This window comes from Melanerpes formicivorus, unplaced genomic scaffold, assembly GCF_026170545.1.
Source record: "Melanerpes formicivorus ecotype bairdi unplaced genomic scaffold, bMelFor1.0.p_v2 SCAF_1, whole genome shotgun sequence".
Classification (NCBI taxonomy): Eukaryota; Metazoa; Chordata; class Aves; order Piciformes; family Picidae; genus Melanerpes; species Melanerpes formicivorus.
In genome coordinates this window covers 62116900-62133817 of record NW_027142353.1, presented here as the reverse complement: position 1 = coordinate 62133817, position 16918 = coordinate 62116900, and the positions used below count along the sequence as shown (strand labels likewise).

The 16918-nt window shown below is 40.1% G+C and overlaps 1 protein-coding gene across 3 annotated transcripts in view; it reads left to right on the top strand.

Moving 5' to 3' along the window:
* Positions 1-14868, top strand: part of CNTN5 (contactin 5) — a 716457-nt gene extending 701589 nt beyond the window's left edge. For all 3 annotated transcript variants that reach the window (XM_068145236.1, XM_068145244.1, XM_068145226.1), the window contains 4 exons: positions 6879-7065; positions 7520-7632; positions 9439-9607; positions 11603-14868. In XM_068145236.1, the coding sequence (XP_068001337.1) occupies positions 6879-7065; positions 7520-7632; positions 9439-9607; positions 11603-11706 (573 nt within the window). In that variant the 3' untranslated portion in view covers positions 11707-14868. The remainder of the gene's footprint in view (positions 1-6878; positions 7066-7519; positions 7633-9438; positions 9608-11602) is intronic.
* Positions 14869-16918: the final 2050 nt, after the last annotated feature.

The following is a 16918-nucleotide window of genomic DNA, read 5'->3' as shown; positions in this document are numbered from 1 at the left end:
TCTAAAGCCATCTTGCAACCTACTAGTGCAGACTGCCTCCTTGGTAGCCTGTCCAGACAAGAAATGAGGGCTGGTGACAATCATTGGTGGCCTTAGGAAGGATGTGCCACATAGGTGCCCAGGCAGCATCAGAGCCACCACACTCCCCAGCACAGACTCAGGATGGACAGGCATGACCAGGACAGCACGTTTAACCCACAGCTTAGGCACAGTTCACATATTTTTACCTGGCTGATGTATGCTCTTAATAATGAGATATTCCCATATTGCTATCAAGAGCAGTCTAAGCAGGCTGTGTCTCCTCAGGTCTCATTTTTCCAGATCATTTTCCATGCTGAACTCTGTAAACCTTCTGACAGTTCTCTCTCATTGTACTTTATACCCACTTTTTTCCTTAAGTTAAATATTTTTTTTAAGATATGACTTACTTCATGCAGCACAATGATATCTAACCACTTTAGAACTACTATATAAAGAGGGCAAAGATATCTGATAGAGATGATGCTCACCCTGCAAATGCTATGCCTCTCCACACTGAAGTGCTCCACTTGTAACTAACCTTTGTCTTCAATTTCCAGGCCAGTCATTTATCCTCTGAAATAACTTACTTGCAGTACCCTGTCTTTTTCTCTTTAGAAAGGTGTCTGTTTGCTGTTTTGTTACTCCTTCACGGATATCCTGACATGTTTGAAATTACACCTACCCTTTTCATTCTTATCCAAACTCCATCAATCACGCTGTCCACATTTTCTATTAACCTTAGGTATTTTAAAATTAAAAAAAAAATAATGATCCTACATTGAAAAATATTTCCCTGGACACCTTTTCCTTCACAACTTGCAGGTGTTTTGCATTTACCTTTCTTGTCACATTACACTTCCCTTCGGCTCTCCAGATGTGTCCTACTGACTGATAGCTGTTACAGGTATGATGTTGTGCTCTCTGTGTGTTGGAGGTCATCTTCCTGACTTGCAAAGTTTGCAGACCTTCAGAGTTCAGCCTACCTCTGAGTCCAGCAGTACTGCTCACCTGCTTTATGTCTCTCATAGACTTAGGAATTAGTTTTGATATTATTATTCAAACAGCAGGGGTTATTAATGTTGAACCTTATCAATGATTTGGCTCCTCACTGTGCTGTGGGCCAACTTTAAAATCCTAGCATGAAGATTACAAGGTAAATATTTTTAAGCCAGGGACCTGCAGCTGACAGCAACGAAAAAATTAGACAGTGAAAGAAAAAAATCTTCCCTGCTTCTTTCTACCTTGTCTCATGAGAGAATAAGAGGAGCCTTCTGAGGTATTATTATCTGGGGAGAGAAGGGTGGGGTTTTTCTCACAAACACCCCTCCTGCTTTTCCCACTCTGTTCTTTTAGCCAGAATTTCTCTGCCTTCTTTCTGGCAAATGAATGTTTCAGGGAGTAGTTTGCTCTTTTCTGTCCTTGCTCCCAGAGGGAATTATGATCAGTGTAATCCTTACTCAATAAACAGATGAGTAAATGCTGCTCTTCTGCATAATTCAGCAGGACAGAACACAATCTGAAGACAGTATAGCTAGACCTTGTCAGTTCCATTTTTGGGAATAATTTCATCAAAAAGCATACAGTGAATTATAAGATCACTACAGTGAGTCAGTGCAGTATAGTATTCACTTCAGTGTCTGAAAGGGGCCTACAGGAAGGCTGAGAAGGGACTGTTAAGAAGGGCATGTAGCAATAGGACAAGGGATAATGGTTTTAGACTGGAGCAGGGTAGATTTAGGTTAGACATAAGGAGGAAGTTCTTTACAATGAGAGTGGTAAAACAGTGGAACAGGTTGCCCGGGGATGCAGTTGATGCCCTGTCCCTGGAGACACTCAAGATCAAACTTGATGCGGCCCTGGGCAGCCTGATCTAGTTGGAGGTGTCCTTGCTCACTGCAGGGGGGTTGGACAAGATGATTTCCGAGGGTCCCTTCCAACCTAGCACAGTCTGTGAATCTGTGAACATTAAGTCCACACTATCAGGCCAATTTTGGAGACATAGTGACAGCTTCTCTTTAAACAATCCCTTTAGTGCAAAAAGGAAGGACTTGAGAGCAAGGCATCGGAGCCGTTAGTACAGAGCAGCTTTATGTTTTACGTCCAATTTACGTTCTTCAGATTCTGTGAACTCTATTTTAATTTGAAAACTGATAGTACAGTGCAGAACACAGCCTGCAGCATTCCCTTAATCCACAAACAGCAAATAAACAGATGTGCAAAAATCCACTGACTTTGATAAAAAGATAAATTATTTATCTTTTTAGTTTTGGGGGTTTTTTTGTACAGTTATTTCCTAATGTAGAGTTACTTGTTAACATTGCCTTCAATTCAAATTGAATGCAAAATAATGTGACTAGCCATTGTGTTTTCACACCTCAATTTGTATTCTGCCTGCAGCCACCGCAGCAGCAACAACCACCTACATGGTCTTCACATTTCCTGGCCTTTTAGCAACAGCATTATAAAAGGGTGGGCTATTCTTTTAGTGTTTTAATGTTTGGGCTCTAACCAACAGAAGTGACAGAATATTTACTGCATATGGACAGGATCACAGTGACCCACTTTCACTCCAGCCCTGTTTGCAGTTTGTACTAAGGAGGAATGAAAGGCAAAGTGGCTTGTCCAATTTCACATTGTCATCCCTGAAAGGCAGTGTTAACTGTTATGTCACAGGAGTTTTATGCAAGGTTTGCTGCGCTCATTTGCATCTTCCAAAGCACATATTATTCCTGACTTCAGTACAGGTTTGTCAGCTGTCTGCCCGACCTTACTAAATATATGTCAAATACGCTGTGATAAAGTAGGAGCAGCCTGGAAACTTTGTCAGAATGGTAGAAAAATATAGTGTATAGCTCTTACTTATTGTTTAGAATCCATAACTGGGAGACTATAAAATCCATTTAACCCCTAGGCACTATTTTCTTTGCCACTCACTACCGGTGCAGAAGGGAAAGAGAAAGAATTACTGGTTGGAAAAGGTAATTTTGCTTTCTATTTTCTTTGCCAGAAAACCAAGGGTGATACTTAAGTACAGATCACAGAGCTCATGTCTTTTTTCATTGAAATTCCCCTTGAGCATAAGACCTTGAATAACCTAATCAAAAGATCAACTTGCAGCAACAACAAAGAAGATAGAAAATTCCAAATGTCATTTGCAGAGGGGATTAGGATTACCTGGCATAATTAATTGCTTACATCATATTCTGACTTTCCAAGGAAAAATAGTCAAGTTTTTGCTGTTTCTTAGATGCATTTTGTCTGGTTTTGCAGTGGAACAGAAAATCATGTCTACATGATACTGGCTATATATTATTTTTTCTTAATTTAGTGGAGTATATCTTGAAACAATTTCTAAAGACCACATGGATATTTGTACCACAGGCTGGTAAAGCAGGAGAGAAAAAAAGAGAGGAACTGGTGTTTCACCAGCCAGAATATCAATTTACCAGACCACTGGTAAATGAATGAGTTTTCCAAAATTCAAAATTAGCAATTGGTTCATGTATAAAACTTTTCAATGGAATGGAATGGAATGGAATGGAATGGAATGGAATGGAATGGAATGGAATAGAATAGAATAGAATAGAATAGAATAGAATAGAATAGAATAGAATAGAATAGAATAGAATAGAATAGAATAGAATAGAATAGAATAGAAATCTTGATGATCTTGAAGGTCTCTTCCAACCTGGTCTATTCTACTCCATTCTATTCTATTGCAAATGCAAATTCCCCCATCACTGACTTCAGTCAACAAGCACTGGTGCTCTCCTTTATCTTTTTGGGCTCTTGAATGTGTGCACCGCACTGGTTAGGCCACACCTTGAGTACTGTGTCCAGTTCTGGGCGCCTCAGTTTAGGAAAGATGTTGACTTGCTGGAACGTGTCCAGAGAAGGGCAACAAAGCTGGGCAGGGGTTTGGAGCACAAGCCCTGTAAGAAGAGGCTGAGGGAGATGGGGTTGCCAAGACTGGAGAAGAGGAGGCTCAGGGGAAACCTTATTGCCATCTACAACTACCTGAAGGGAGGTTGTAGATAGGTGGGGGTTGGTCTCTTTTCCCAGGCAGCCAGTACCAGAACAAGAGGACACAGTCTCAAGCTGCACCAGGGGAGGTTTAGGCTGGATGTTAGGAAGAAATTCTTCATAGAGAGAGTGATTGGCCATTGGAATGTGCTGCCCAGGGAGGTGGTGGAGTCACCATCAGTGGAGGTGTTTAGGAGGAGACTTGATGGGGTGCTTGGTTGCATGGTTTAGTTGATTAGATGGTGTCGGATGGTGGGTTAGACTCGATGATCTCGAAGGTCTCTTCCAAACTGATCTATTCCATTCCATTCTATTCCATTCCATTCCATTCCATTCCATTCCATTCCATTCCATTCCATTCCATTCCATCCCATTCCAATTCCTATTCTATTCTCTTCTCTTCTATTCTAATTCCAAAAGAAAAAGGAAAGTTTACTTCAAGAACAAAATCCAAACTCATCTGGTACATCTTTAAGGGGAAGTTTTAAAAACAGAGGAGACCAAATACATAAGGGCTTTGAAATAGAAGAGAAATGGAAATGGATGTATTTTCAGATTGCCTTTCATTGTTTTGGTACTTAGTACAGTATACTAATCCCATCATGAGTACCCCATTGCAGAGGGGGAACACCTTTGCTATCTGGTGCAATAGAAATAGTAGGCCACTTGTCAATGCAGCCTTAGAATGTGCAAAAGATAATTAATATCCAAAATGATAATACCCCATAAGCAGTGGTGGAGAGCATTTCCAAACACATGAAAAATATCAGAAGGGCTTACTTATGCTTCTACCTTTTTTCCACACTCATCAGCTTTTCATATCTGTGTAGTCCCAACACAAATGTTTGGAAAGTCAGTTTTTCTCTGTTTCTTCATGTTGTGAAAAATGTGTCAGTGCAAAAGCTGGGGGCTACCTATTGTCTTGTACATTGCACTGAAATGAGATGTGGTGTGCCCTGTGAATAAACAATGAGACCTATTGAGCTACTTATAATTTTGCTCCTGGCTGTTTAGAAATAGAATTTCACTACATCAGTTGAATTTCCACCCCTTCCACCTGTGCAACCTTGGGCAAGTTGCTTTTCCTTTCTGATCATTTCCCTGATGGATCTTCAGGAGATCTCATAGCTAGATAATAGGGTCCCTAGGACATATGCTGTCTCTTCACTACCTGTTCATACACTGCGTAGTACTATTTGGCTGCATCACTGCAGTGTCAAGTTTGTAAAGACAAGTTGCAAGTAAAGTGAAAGGAATCTGACTACTCAGGAGATAATAAGCATTGGAGATTCTATCCCAGTGTGTGAATAAATGGTTGTTGATTTTTCTTTCTTACCAAGAAAGGATGTGACTAGGTGTTGCTTCAGATACTAATAGGGTTGGTCAGGCATTCAACTAGCAAAATACTTCAGTTTGTCATGCTTATTTCAACAAGTGTTGATTACAGGTCTATTTGTTATCTGAGCTGTAATGAACTTAACTAAAGCAACAGCATTTTAATAGAATGTGGTCACACAAAAAAATAAAATGCATTTCCATTAATTTTACCATTGAAAGAGTAGACTTGGAGTTGGCTCAAACTGGTACACCCTCAACCAAAGCTAACATAGCCACTTTATTGAAGAGATGACCTCAAATGTAAATTTTTGCAGCCAGGTCTTTCTAGATTTCTTCCTTTTATTAAATGGCAGTCCTAGTGCAATTATAAAAGGTCACCATTGTACTCTTTGGTCTTATTTTCCTTTGAACCTTTGTTGGGCTTTTTTTTGTTCACCATTTTTGGTATACATTCACAAGAGTGCTGCATTGTCCGTGACCTTTTTCTCAGAGGAAATATGAATAACTTATTATGAAATAACCAACTTCACAGAAAAGGTCAAAATATGCAATAAATGCAAGCAGGTCTCAGCATGAATAATGGTAAGCTGAATACAGGTCTTTGAATGGCATGTTAGTGACATCCTCTGTTAGGGAAAATAGGGCCCCGTGAGAATTGCCTTACTTGTGTAGGTCACTGAGGTACATTGAAACGAAACAGTACTGTTTTTTTCCAGTTATGCCCTGTAAACACTTGGTCTCTGAAGAAAGAAACTAGTCATACTCCTTGCTCAGCTCTATAACCTCTTTGAAATTACGCTAAATTCTGTGCAGGTAACAGAACTATGGACTAAAAACCACCTAAGATCATTTAGGGTTTTAATGTCTGAAAGGGAAGGACATAAACAGGCTATCAAAATTTCACGTAACAGAAACATGTTTAAGAACTAAAACTAAATCCCTTTCCTTCTTTTTCTTCAGATAAAATGTTTGAGAGGAATGAAAGATTTCCTTCAGTGTTCTGTTCTGTCATTTCTTACGCACTACGCTTGTAAGAAATCTCGTGGCCCTGAGTTGCACAGGACCAGGAAGGGACTATTGCTCACAACACTTCTTATGTGATCAGAGCTTTCCAGGGCAAAGGTAGATATTCTGGTGTCATACCAGAGGATGAGCTCTCCCTGAATTCTTTGAAATACTTTTGCCACCCTGACAATGTTCATCCTCTGATCTTCCAACTTATAGTTACTTCTTGTGTGTGTTAGTACACAGCGATTCAACATGCCTTGGGTAAAACTGTCATATTCTGAGTCTTGCCATTTTGGAGAGGTGAGCATTACTTGTCTCTGAGGTTAGGTTGCAAATCCCAACCTAGTCTGCAAATGTCCCAAATAAAGGGCTTTATAATCAGACAAAAGGCAGAAATGGGGAAAAAACCCTATACAGCTATGAGCTTCTGGAAGTGTGGGCTTCCTGGGTGCCTATATTAATCCTTTCATTTGATCGCTTCTTGACAGATTGGTTACTGGAAAGACATGGAGCAGGAAGAAGCAGCAGAAAAGGTCAAAACTGAAGGAAATGAGTCATCCATTCTCCTGACAGGATTAGAAGGAAATACATTGTATCACCTAACAGTAAGGGCATACAATGCTGCAGGGTATGGACCACCTAGCACTGCTGTGCGTGCAGCGACCAAGAAGTCCCGTAAGTGATCTCAGTACATTTGCTCAAAGGGACAAGTCAGGGAGCCACCTCTGCCCTCGTGGTTTTCCTTTAATAAGAGTGTGCAATAATCAGGAATCATGCATAATTTTGAGATTTTGATATTTAGATAAAATCCTCATAACTTTGCAGTCCTAACAGAGGTTATCTTCCTAGCCACAATTCTGGCAGAGAAGGGAAGAGAAATGAGTTCAAGTTCATAATGTTGTGGAGTTTATGGGGTGGGCTGAGTAAATACTTCACAATCTATTCAATGACAGTTCTGATGCAAAAAAAAAAAAGATAAAAAGAGCTTTAAACATTCCAGCTAGATTTGGGATTAGATTTACACAATTGGTTGTACATGTCCTGAAATATTTAAATACTTTTCTTTGGAGTTTAGACAAGCTACCTAAAGAAAAAAAAAGAAATACATGTATGTATTTTTAATTCACAGCTCCCAGCCAAGCACCAAGCAATATCATGTGGATACAGGATGGCTCTCATGTGTCTCTTGGTTGGGAACCAGTAAGACCTCTAGCTAATGAATCTGATGTAATGGGATACAAGGTCAGTGTTCCCTTCCTTACCTTTCTTCCAAACTACTCAACTTCCTTGTTGATTTGTTCCCCTTTCTTGGTTTGTTTTTTTTTTGTGTAAGTAAAATCATAGTATCATAGTATCAGTCAGGATTGGAAGGGACCACAAGGATCATCTAGTTCCAACCCCCCTGCCATGGGCAGGGACACTCCACACTAGATCAGGCTGGACAGAGCCTCATCCAGCCTGGTCTTAAACACCTCCAGGGACAGTGCCCCAACCACCTCCCTAGACAACCCATTCCAGGGCTTCACCACTCTCATGGTGAAGAACTTCCTCCTCACATCCAGCCTAAACCTCCCCACCTCCATCTTCATTCCATTCCCCCTAGTCCTATCACTACCTGAGATCCTGAGAAGTCCCTCCCCAGCCTTCTTGTAGGCCCCCTTCAGATACTGGAAGGCCACAATTAGGTCACCTCAGAGCCTTCTCTTCTCCAGACTCTTTCAGTCTGTCCTCATAGGAGAGGTGCTCCAGCCCTCTGATCATCCTCATAGCCCTTCTCTGGACACCTTCCAGCACCTCCATATCCCTCTTGTAATAGGGGCTCCAGAACTGGACGCAATACTCCAGGTTGGGTCTCACCAGAGCTGAGTAGAGGGGGAGAATCACCTCCCTTGACCTGCTGGCCACACTTCTATATGCTACACAGACTGTATATGCTTCACCATGAGAAGCAACAAACAAAGCTGAAAGGAGTGAAATGAATGTTCCAACCTTGTCTGTGTTGTGGTTTTCAACTACTGAATATAAACTGAGTGAGCTCTGTTTTAGGGGGTCAGTTCATGATGTTTGGCTCAGAAGCGGCAAATAATAAGACCAGCCTGAAACGAAATTGCTACTAACGCTTCAATTTATCTGTGTTTGCAGAAGGATTTAGAGAAATGCAAAAAGAATGATGCATCTTAAAATGACATTAAAATTAATCTTTTTATGGAGCAGAAACACAAGTAGTTCTGTTTGGTTTGTGATCACGTTGGTGATGTTCAACAATCAGGAATGGCAACATCTGGCATTTAAAGTTTTGAAGTTAGGAGGAGCAAAATCCAGATTAACTCTTGGAAAGCACCACCAAGAATGTGCAAAATGCTTCAGATCAACCAGAAACTGCTGTAAACTTTATCAGCATAGTTGAGATTCTGAAAGAGTTGAGTTGACTCCTTTGGTTTCTTACACCTTTCTGACCTTTTCAGTTTTGTCTGGGGACAGAAACTCCTACACAAAAGTACCAAAAAGGCAGCTATGTAATTACTTGCTTTCCTTTCACACACCATAAGCTTGTACTCACAGGAGATGTGGGGACAGATCTGACCTATTCTCAGATGACTTAGCCAACTAGGTAAACATCAAGGGTATTATTTTAGGGCATTTTCTTTACATTTGAAGCTGTGTTCTTAAGTAAAAAATGTGAACATCTACATGAATTTAGGGACAAGAATCTGAACCTGACAGAATTTAAAATGCACTTTGAAGACATTTTGGAGAAAAAGTTGCATAACACCTAATGCTAGAGAGGGCAAATGATATATCTTCACTCTGGATCTTAATAAATGTCCTTTCATACTCATTAACTGATAATATGCTTTACTGTTAATGTTTTGAAGCTGTTAGGGAATGAGCCCAGTAAAAGCAGATGACTTGTTCAAGTGTCATATGAAAAAATTCCTAATGAAAGCATGAAGCAGTTAACATTTCAGTGACTGTGTTATCTACGCAGAATGTCCAGTACATAACATGAATGACCACTGTAACCACTGTCTACTTTACTGATCACAGGTATTATTCAGGCAAGAAGGCCAGAGCAACAGTCAGGTTATAGAAACACAGAAAACCTCTGCAGTAGTCCTTCTTCCTGATGTTGGTGTCTACATCATAGAGGTTTGTGCTGTCAGTGAAGGAGGTGATGGTACCACGAGCCCCCAGATCAGAGTTCCATCTTTTTCAGGTAACATTACACTTCTCTTTGTAAAAGTGATAGTTGTAGCAATGCTCATTATCTCTGTTATTCCTCACTTGAATGAAATGTTCTCACAATTCTGTAGCTATCAGATAAAATCACTAATCAGTCTTCAGTTCCCTGCTCAAACAGAGGTATTTGGTACCATTATACAGAATCACAGAAAGATTTGGGTTGGAAAGGGCTTTAAAGACCATGCAGTTACAGCTCCCCCTGCAATGGACAGAGATGAGGCAAGGTTGCTCGAAGCTGCTTCCAACCTGGCCTTGAAAATTTCCATAAAGGAGGCATCCACAGCTTCTCTGGGAAACTTGTTCTAATTTCTCACCATAGTCACAATGAAGAACTTCTTCTTTACATCTAATCTAAATCTACCCTCTTTCAGTTTAAAACCATTATTCCTTGTGCTGTCACAACAGGCCCTTGTAAACTGCCCCTCTCCAGCTTCCCTGTAAGCTCCCTTTAGGTACTGAAAGGCTACTAGAAAGTGTCCCTGGAGCATTCCTTTCTCCAGCTATTCCAACTCACTCAGTCTGTCCTCATAGAGGAGGTGCACAAGCCCCCTGATTATTGTTGTGGCCCTCCTCTGGACCTGCTCCAACAAGTCAATATCATTCTTATGTTGGAGGCCTCAGTTGAACACAGTACTCCAAATGCAGTCTTACGAGACCAGAGTAGAGGGGAAGAATCACTTGTCTTGACCTTCTGATAATGTATTATTTTATGCAGCCCAGAATATGGTTGGCTTTCTGGGCTGTGTGTGCACATTATCAAATCATGTTGAGCTTCTCAACACCCTGAAGACCTCCTCAGTAAAACTGTCTTCAGTCCATTCTTCTCACAGCCTGCATTTATGCTTGGGATTGCCCCAACCCATGTGCATGAATAGAATGGAATGGAATGGAATGGAATGGAATGGAATGGAATGGAATGGAATGGAATGGAATAGAATAGAATAGAATAGAATAGAATAGAATAGAATAGAATAGAATAGAATAGAATAGAATAGACCAGGTTGGAAGAGACCTTTGAGATCACAGAGTCCAACCTATCATCCAACCAACTAAACCATGGCAACAAGCACCCCATCCAGTCTCTTCCTAAACACCTTCAGTGATGGTGACTCCCCACCTCCCTTGGGCAGCACATTCCAATGGCACATCATTCTTTCTGTGAAGAACTTCTTCCTAACATCCAGCCTAAACTTCCCCTGGCACTGACCCTTTCCATTAATTACTTACCTGTGTAATATTGATAGCTTAAACTCTTTCAACAGTCCTATCATCAGAATGCAGAAGGCACTAGTCCCCACTCAATGGGTGGTCTGTTTCCCCTGTCTTTTAAGCCATAACTCCAGGCCACAAAGACTTTTCATTCCCTCTATCCTGATATTTTTAGTTAGGCTATGCATAACAGATCAGTTCCGCTCACAACATCTGTGGCCCAAAGAAACCCTGTCTGGTTCCTTTCCCATCCTGTGATCTGTTGTTCTCACCAGCCCATAGCACATTTCCCCTTTGCCTGGATTTTCAAGGGACTGCTGTGATCTATAAATATTACTGGGTACTGGGCAAAAGACCACTGCTTCCTCTTGAAAAACATCAACATCAAGGGCTAGCTTTCACTCCTTCTTCCCAGAAGAATATTTGTGATTGTGACTCAGGGCATCTTCTGAAGCCTTATTCCTTTTGAGGATTAGGGCATAAAACCACATGACCTTTTGAAATTCCCTAATTATTTGCAGACTGAATATGAGGATTAAGCATGTGAGCTGATGTAGATAACATCATAAGGTCCCAAATTTCTTCATGTCTGGGTAGGGTAGGGAGCCTCTTTTGCAGGTCTCACAAGGTAATCCATTGCCTGAAAGTCAGGCATTTGCTGAGCTTAATAGAATCCAAGCTTTGGGAAAAAATTAGTACCTAAATGTACTGAGAACTGTTTGCAGCATTTCTTTCTTAATCACTCTGCTTTTCATTTCAGGAGGGAAAGTAACAAGTGCTCAGTCCACCTTACATGTGTTTTCTACTTCCTCGTCGTCTGTAACATTGCTCTTGGCTTTAATGGTTCCTTCAACCTCATGGTGAAGACTGCAGTCTTTGTTGTTGTTGTTATTTGTTTGCTCTAGCTTGATGACACCAAGGGATGGAGTTTTATGTCCCTGGAGAAACTGGAAACACAAGCTAATGCTGGAAGACCCTTAGAAATGCCTGTGGTGCACTTAGAGGAGTGTGGGAGACAAGTTCAATAATTCATCAGGTTTTCTTCTCTTCTTTATTTGTAAAAGTCCTCTGGGGAGGGGACACTTCTTGGCCCAAAAAATATGCAGACTGTATGTAATAAACTTTTGTAAGTAAAGGTAATTTCTGTCAAATGTACTTTACTTTTTTAAAACGTTCAATTTTGGTGACCCCAGTCATGTATCACTAGGTGTTTAAACAGTGGTGTCTAGTACAGTACATCTGTTTGCTTTGGGGGAAGAAAACCCTTTTTTAACCACAGAATGAAGCCTGATACAGCTTTGTCAAATGCTTTCCTTGGACCCCCTATGACTGGCTGTTCCTAATGACAAGAGAGGAAAATAGAGCTTTGTTAATTAGCAAAGGAACTGTCAATAAAATACTAGACAGCACACTCAAGGTGGCAAAATGAAGCAGCAAAGCCATTTATTTTATTGCAAGGTAAATGGAAAATGATTAAACCCAAACTTAAAAGGAAACAAGCTTAGTTTTTTTTTATCAAATACCACATGATATAAATATCAAATGAATCAAATATCTAATAGCAGATAAAAAAAATCAATTCCTCATGCATATAACAATGAAATCTCCACTGGGCATTTAAACCCATATAGGCTGCTAAGTGGAGAAATAAAGCAAGGAAAGGAGACAAACCTACAGTTTTCCAACCACTTCTCAGCTGTATCTATGTTGGTTTTTTTCCCCTCTGAGTCCATTTTTTTTTAGTAAAAACCAAAAAATCTATGCTTTATATATTTGGTAATCAAGTTGAAGTGTATATGGAAACATATTATGGAGAGAATATTAACATTTTTTTGAATGTAATCCTTCACATATAAACAGACTCCAGTAGGACATATTTTGGAGGATGTTGTATCTGGCAAAAAAAAATAAATACTTGGATCAGTGCTACTGAACATCATGCCCACTGTTTAGCTAATTGGCTCTATTTCTATAGCTCACTAGAGATTATTCTTGTATGGACTGTGTGCCATCAGTTTTCATCCCCACATTTTTTTTTGCTGTACCAAGCAATTTTTCACTCAGTGAACAATTTGGACGATTTTTCCACACTGGAAGGCCTTTCCACATATTGGCATCTAAATCAAAATGATCCCCAGGTCTGTAGGGATCATGCCTGGAATGAACATTCCCTAGCCTGGAAAGAAAAATAGCTTCACAGGCAAGTCCTAGTAGAATGGTTCTTCTAGCTGTCCATCCCTCTAAAGGTTTTGGTGCATATCTATTTTGGTTGATGGGTTATGAATCTAAAATGCTATTATATTGCCAGCTGACTAGCAAAATAATGTTTGGCAGGTGGTGGAGTCACCATCACTGGAGGTGTTTAAGAGGAGACTGGATGAGGCACTTGGTGCCATGGTTTAGTTGATTAGATAGTGTCGGATGATAGGTTGGACTTGATGATCTCAAAGGTCTTTTCCAACCTGGTTAGGTCTATTCTATTCTAGCCTATTCTAGCCTATTCTAGTCTATTCTAGTCTAGTCTGTTCTGTTCTGTTCTACTCCTATTCTATTCTATTCTGTTCTGTTCTATTCTATTCTATTCTATTCCATCCTATCCTATCCTATCCTATCCTATCCTATCCTATCCTATCCTATCCTATCCTATCCTATCCTACCCTATCCCATCCCATCCCATCCCATCCCATCCCATCCCATCCCATCCCATCTTATTCTATTCTATTCTATTCTATTCTATTCTATTCTATTCTATTCTATTCTATTCTATTCCATTCCATTCCATTCCATTCCATTCCATTCCATTCCATTCCATTCCATTTAGCTAGTACACTCTAACTCTAGCCCTTCAAAACAGTAGCCGAGAAAGTACAACACAGATCGAGCCCTTGGTAGGTAAAAAGCTGGCTGATGACTAAATGCTTTCTTTTCAGTTTGAATATTTTATCAGTGAAAATGTTCAGAGATGATTCAACTCAAATCTTTATGGCCCACTGATATTTTAAATAATAATAATAATAAAAATAGCATTTTAAATGCAGTTATTAACCATGTTGCTAGGAAAACAAAGGCAGGATAGTTAGCCAAGTATAGACTGCAGATACAGACAGAAGGACACCTTCCATATCTCTGCTCCTAGAAAAGCCCTTGAGATTAAAGGAAGGTGGAAGGTACCTTCCTGATAGAGCAAACTCATACAAAATAACTATCTGCTTTTGTTCATAAAGCAGCAGCATTGCTACTGTGCAAAGAACTTGTGATAGCAAGCTACCATTTTTCAAAAGGTTTAAGATAAAGAAGAATAAAGTGAGTAGCCAGAGACCAAAATGGCTATTTTATAAATTAGTTGCTTGCCAGTGCAGTTTATTTCAGACTTTTCCACAGTCACTGCTGGTGGTGTTTTGATTAAGCAACTTTCTGAGTACACTGAATGCCTGTGCTTGATAAGAAGAATTAAAGTCTGATGAGATAGAGCTGCATCTAGAAATATCTTGATCTCTGGTATCAGGATACAGACAGAAATACTGAAGATACCATCAGGTAGTGTAGTTGTATTGCAGGGACAAAAAGGGTTATGTTTTATATTCAACATGAACAGAGTATGTATTTTGCATCTTAAATATATTAATAAACATGTTTTAAATGTTTAAGTACCTATGTATTACCTATCTGTTACTTTATAGTAGAAGATGTTTCCTTATCATGACATGCTATTTTTCAGTTGCAAAGGAAAGCTCTTTCCTGTTTCATGTGAGAGATTGTAGTGCAGTCTAGCATCACTGAGGAGACTGTATTTTTGTATAATGACACAAGACCTGTTTGGGGGTTAACAAAAAAAGAGTAAGAAGGAAACTTTCTTTTGCAGACCAAGAGAAAGATATTGTCATGGCCCATATCAAAATGTTAAATATATTGTATACAATCTGTATATATGCTATATATAATGGTATATACAATGTGGAAGACACAGTAATATAATAGTTCCTGTGTAATGTTCTTGTAACATTAGATCTTTTTAATAAATAATTCTCTTTTTATTGACTTTTATCTTATCTCCTGTCAGCTCCTGAATTTTATTTGCAGAGGACAGGGTGGCACAAGGATTTTGGATGCCAGCAGCAAGAACCTTTTAATTACATCACTGCAAAGAAGAAAATGGTGTATTTGCAAGTGTGAAGGTGGGCAATGCAGCCACTGAAATCAAATTATTTTTGGCATCATTCTAATTTCACATCTGCATTGGCTTCCCTGGGTAGATATTGCTTTTATAATTAAATAACTGAGAGGTGCAGAAAGGATGTCACTCTCAGCATGAAACCATAGCTAACAAAACTGCAAAATTAGCTTCACACATAAAAGCTCTCCTGCATGTAAAAAACAAATCATTAAAAAGTCATGAGAAGAAGTGCTTTATAAGCACTTTATAAGTACTCTGCACTGGTTAGGCCACACCTTGAGTCCTGTGTCCAGTTCTGGATCCCTCAATTTAGGAAGGACATCAAGACACTTGAATATGTCCAGAGAAGGGCAATGAGGCTGGGGAGAGGCCTCGAGCACAAGTCCTACAAGGAAGGCTGAGGGAGCTGGGATTGTTTAGCCTGGAGAAGAGTAGGCTCAGGGGAGACCTTATTGCTGTCCACAACTACCTGAAGGGTGGTTGTAGCCAGGAGGGGGTTGGTCTCTTCTCCCAGGTAACCAGCACCAGAACAAGAGGACACAGCTGCACCAGGGGAAGTTTAGGTTCGAGGTGAGGAGAAAGTTCTTCACTGAGAGAGTTGTTAGGCATTGGAATGTGCTGCCCAGAGAGGTGGTGGAGTCACCATCCCTGGAGGTGTTCAAGAGGGGATTGGATGTGGCACTTGGTGCCATGGTTTAGTCATGAGGTCTGTGGTGACAGGTTGGACTTGATGATCTTTGAGGTCTCTTCCAACCTTGGTGATTTTGTGATTCTGTGATAAGGAAGCCATCAAGGGAAATGCTGCTGAAGTAATATATGGTTTATTGGGCCTCACTGATATGTATAATGTTGTTTTAAGTGTCACTTCTTTAAGTGTCTCTTCTCCCAGGCAGCGAGCACCAGAAGAAGAGGACACAGTCTCAGGCTGCACCAGGGGAGGTTTAGGCTGGAGGTTAGGAAGAAGTTCTATGCAGAGAGAGTGATTGCCCATTGGAATGTGCTGCCTGGGGAGGTGGTGGAGTCACCATCATTGGAGGTGTTCAGGAGGAGACTTGATGGGGTGCTTGGTTGCCATGGTTTAGTTGTTTAGGTGGGTTGGATTGGCTGATAGGTTGGATGCAATGATCTTGAAGGTCTCTTCCAACCTGGTTTATTCTATTCTACCAATACTCCATGGCTGTGCATGCACAGAAGTGCAGTGTGGCCATTTCATGTTCAATTGAAAAGTTCAGTTGAATCATCTTACACTTGACATAGTTTGCGTGATACATCAGAACAAAAAAGCTTTCAAAGAGACACACATCTTTCTGAGGAATAAAAAAAGTAGTAATAGGTGCTTCAATTATAATAAATATTTATTATTTATTATTTATATAGTTTCCTCTGACTTTTTAACACTACCCAATCACTCCTTATGGGTTGCATATCTATAGGGGTAAATGACTTTGCAACTGAATCCGAAGTCAAAAAGCCCATTTTTGGAAATAAAAATAGATTGCTACACTCATGGCTTGAACTCAGACTTCAATTACAAAATGAGTGTGGCTTAAATAGCATATTATGTCAGGACTTCCATTAAATTAGTTATGAATGTCACGGAACACTGTAATGACTTCATTTTGCTGACATGGAGAGCTGTGCGTATTGAAAAATCCATATTCTATCAGAACTTCTACCAAACTGTAACCCAGTCCTGCCCTTTTATGGCCATCATCCCTGTTCCTCTGAAGATGAAAGACATTTTCCTTCTTAATTACTTCCTATGCTTTTGAGCAAAACAATGTCAGGGATGAAAGAAAATGGACAGCATTCCATTACATTGGGTTAGCTGGCTTTAGGCTATTGCAGTCTCTCTAAGCGTGCTGACACACAGGTCCTGAATTTGCTCTGTGACTTTTCTCT